The sequence below is a fragment of the Micropterus dolomieu genome, unplaced genomic scaffold, assembly GCF_021292245.1.
Source record: "Micropterus dolomieu isolate WLL.071019.BEF.003 ecotype Adirondacks unplaced genomic scaffold, ASM2129224v1 contig_14047, whole genome shotgun sequence".
Lineage (NCBI taxonomy): Eukaryota > Metazoa > Chordata > Actinopteri > Centrarchiformes > Centrarchidae > Micropterus > Micropterus dolomieu.
Window position 1 is genome coordinate 2162 of NW_025743033.1, and position 4207 is coordinate 6368.

The following is a 4207-nucleotide window of genomic DNA, read 5'->3' on the forward strand; positions in this document are numbered from 1 at the left end:
CGGTGACCCTCCTCTGTGGATCTGGACCAGAGGTCACAGCTGGCTGCTGTTCTGCTGTCCTATGAAGAAGCAGCTGCTCCTCTAAACCTTCAGACTGACGCTGCCTTCTGATCTCCTGATGCATTCAGCAGCTGCTGCTAACTCACATTAACCTTCTGCTGACTCGGAGAACTAACAGCAACATCCTCACCTTCTTCTTCTCACCAAACGCCAGGGAGCGGAGAGCTTCAGGGCGACGGGGGCCATTTAAACCCGGAGACGGATTCCAAGGTCCGGCAGGACGGAGAGAGCTGGGGGACAGCTAACTAGCTTAGCCACCGCAGGGCTAACAGCAGCTGGCCCCGCCCACTCTGTGCTCCTCCGCTCCTCCATTGGCTGCTGAAGGGACTGTAATCTGATCTGTCCAATGAGCTGCGTCTCTTTCTTCTTCGTCTTTTTCTTAGACTTATATAGAGACAGACGCGCCACCGGCCGCTGCCGCCTGCTGGTTTCCGGTTTGACTATCAATTTTTTCTATTTTAAAGTTTAAGTTTATTTCTATAGCGCATTTAAAAACAACACTAGTTGACCAAAGTGCTTTCCACAATAGACAACAAATATACATGACAACAGTAGAAAAAGTAAAAAATAAAATAAATGTCACTACTCAACTCTGTTTGAAGGCCAGTGAATAAAGATGGGTCTTTAGCGAGGATTAGAAAGTGTCAGGAGTTTGGGCATTTCTTATTTCAACAGTTAAGTGTTCCAAAGATTAGGAGCGGCTACTGAGAAGGCTCGGCCACCTTTAGTTTTTAACCTGCATCTGGGGACATCGAGGAGCATCTGACTGGATGACCGGAGTGTGGACATGTAAAAGTTCTGATAAATAAGAAGGTGCCAACCCATTTAAAATTTTAAAAACAAGCAATAAAATCTTAAAATCAATCCTAAAGCGGACAGGAAGCCAGTGGAGCGAGGCTAAAACAGGGGTAATGTTATCACGCTTTTTAGTTCCTGTTGGAAGTCGGGCTGCTGCGTTCTGGACTGACTGTAACCGATGGAGAGACGAAACATACAAAGAGTTACAGAAGTCGAGACGAGACTTTATAAATGCATGTATTACTCTTTCAAAGTCTTTGCGTGGTAGGTAGGGCTTGACTTTGGTCAACAGTCTCAGCTGAAAGAAACTGGATTTTACTACAGAACTAATCTGTTTTTCAAACTTAAAAGCACTGTCAAAGATCACAACTAGATTCTTAAATGGACGACTAAATGTTCCTAAAGTACCAAGAACATCTATACAAGCACTTAAATCCCCAGCTCGACTGAACCAGTTCCTGGCCTTGAGTTTCCAGTAACCCTTGTTTCGTTTGTGATTATTACTGGGTTTTAAGGTGAGATTAATAAAGCAGTGGTCAGACAGGGGAGCAGAAGATATAGAGCAGTCAGATACTAAGTTTTTTAAGTTGGGGTGTATAAAGCACCAAGGGTCAGACAGATCATGAGCTACAGAAACTGACTAGATGAGGGTTATAGTGATGGTTATGAAACCTGGAGGGTGAGCGGTCTAACCATTCATTAAATACCATATTGAAGTCTCCTCCTAAGATAATATTAGTTGTTGGATAACTTAATATCAAACTTTTAATGAGACCATCAATTTCAGAGAGAAGATTTTTGTTTTGGTTTGTGTTGTTATAACCGTGGACATTTCCCAGGATAATAAAAGAGTCTTTAGTTGAAAGAACGCAGAGGATCCAGTGACCATCTGTGCTCTTTTTGGATGTCGCTATCTTCCCAGGGAAGTTGTTCAGAAGGACAGCGGTACCTGCAGAACGATTAGTTCCATGACAAAATAAAATATTATCCCCATTGATTGGACCAAAATTTTTCATCCGTATCAGTGGAGTGAGTCTCTTGCAGCAGGACACAGTGTGGTTTCTTACTTTTACACAAGAGAAAAACTGCCTTTCGTCTGATACTGTCTCTAAGGCCCCTTGCATTGAACGAAATGAAACAGAAATTAGAAGCAACAGTTAACATTAGACAATAACCTCCCACTTAGGAATAACAACACGAGGTCTGTCAGCAGGAGAAAAACTGCTTTGGAATGTGAACATAAGGCAACGTCCCCTTGAAAACAGTCAACTTGGAAGTCCTTCGTAGGAATTTAAACAAGTGTCTTCACGTTAGACAGTGAAGAGTTAGTGAAGCGTTGCGAGAGTTTGGCTAAGGAGCCACAATTCTTTTCCCATTTATGTATCCAGATGGGCCCCTGAAGTAGCTGACCTGCTTCTCTGGCCTGCTTAATCTGAGAGAATCTGTTGAGAAACACTAACAGGATTTCTCCAGCTTTAACTCATAAAGGGCAAAAACTTAATAATGTCTTGTTTTATCACCTAGTTAACATTTATTTGTGATGAAATTACAAGTCATCGTCTCCTGACAAATACAACAAGCTCTGAGGCAGCTGCCCTGAACTGCAGTCCATGTAGGCTATTTGAGCCAGAGGCAGAGTTTGCAGGAGCTCCTGACACACAGGAAGTCAGCTGACTTCCTGTAACTGGAGAGAGGGAAGAAGCGACACTGAAAACAGGGAGGAACCTGAAGCAGAAAGAGTTCAGTGCTCCATTTTGAGTCCCAGAGCAGAAGGAGGAAAACTGAAGGCTGAGGCAGGGTGAGTGTTAATCCAACATTTTATTATGTTACTGTCAAAGTCTCTGAGGCAGTTTTCTCCCTGTGGACTGGAGAGGAAAGAAACCTTAGAGGAACTCAGCACTGTGTGTTTCTGTTTCATGTTCATATCTTGTGGTGGACTTTTCCCTGAATGTGCATTAACCCATGAGGACTCGTGTCCATGTGGGTGGAGACTGATTTTTGAGGAATAAGACTGCGTTTTAGCGTTAAAGATAGCTTTAGTTTAAGGTTAGAATAAGGAGCTGTGGGAGGTTTTATTTTAAAGAGGTCCCTAATGTCTGTGTGTTACTTCCTGTTCTCTGTCTGCTCAAATTCAAACTGCATGTTTGAACACACATTAACTGAAAGAAAAAGAGAGGACGTATTTTTTGTCATAGTTTGGGCTCTTTAGACACATCAGGGACACATATTTAGGTTGGAAAGACATGAAAAGGTGCGTTTTGCAAATTTAGGGACCTTTAAAGAAAAGTGAGCAGGTCGAGTTCAGGCTGGTTTTATTAAACTGTGTGTTTGTGTTACTTTCTATTCTCTTGTGACCGTTGAACAAACCTGTTTCCTGATTCTTGTGTTCTGAGTCACAGTCAGTTTTACTGTTTTACCTCTCAGACTGACTGAAGTCCAAAAGATGAAGAAGATGAAGAGGAGGACAGAGGAAGAGGAGGACGGAGCAGAGTCCTCAGGATCCAGCTGTCTGTCTATGAAGAGTGACTGGTCCAGTGATCAACCTCCATTCTTCAGTCCTGAACCTGGACCCTCAGACTCAAAGTAAGAGAACTGATACCAACTCATTTATAGGACTCATGTTCAGTTTCCTCTGACAAAGCTAAAAACTATTTGTGCCACAAAGAGAAATCATTGGTCCGTCTTCCTCTTAGTCTCTGTGAACTGTCAGTCACCTGGAGAAGCTGGAATCTGATCTGAGAGACTAATAGAAACTTTTAAACCTCCTAATTTTCAACAGCAGCAGCAGTTTGTGTGTTTAGAGCTTCATAAATGGATTCATGTGATATGAAGAAAAACATCTTGGTGTTTGCAGAGTTCAGTCCAACAGACAGAGAGCAGAGTCTGCAGGATCCAGCTGTCTGTCTATGAAGAGTGACTGGTCCAGTGATCAACCTCCATTCTTCAGTCCTGAACCTGGACCCTCAGACACAAAGTAAGAGACAGTTTTTACTGTAAACTGACCTGATGGAAGATGATGCATTGAGGATGAAGACAAAATGTTCTGCTAACAGATTTATATTCCTGATGCAGAACTATTAGTGCAGATACTGTTTCAAACTAAGATGGATCTGATTTGATTTCTGGAGCAAAACACCTGAGAACCTCCATTTCAGAATTTACACTTCAAGAACATCTTCATATATTTTTGCCCTCACGTTGACGTCACTGTAAAGATTTAGAAGGATTCAGAATCTGAAAGAATCTGCTTCAAATGTGTCCTTCATTTTCTCCTATTTGTCCTCTAAACACTGAGCTGTTTGGCTCTTCCTCAGATCAGCTGTTCTGATCCACCAGATGCATCTTGAAT

The 4207-nt window shown here is 42.4% G+C and overlaps 1 protein-coding gene across 1 annotated transcript in view; it reads right to left on the reverse strand.

Annotated features, from left to right (window-relative positions):
• Nucleotides 1–349, reverse strand: part of LOC123966705 (enoyl-CoA delta isomerase 2-like) — a gene marked incomplete at its 3' end in the record, with an annotated part of 2082 nt that extends 1733 nt beyond the window's left edge. Inside the window, 1 exon segment of the mRNA XM_046042836.1 lies at nt 191–349. Within this exon segment, the coding sequence (XP_045898792.1) occupies nt 191–246 (56 nt within the window).
• Nucleotides 350–4207: the final 3858 nt, after the last annotated feature.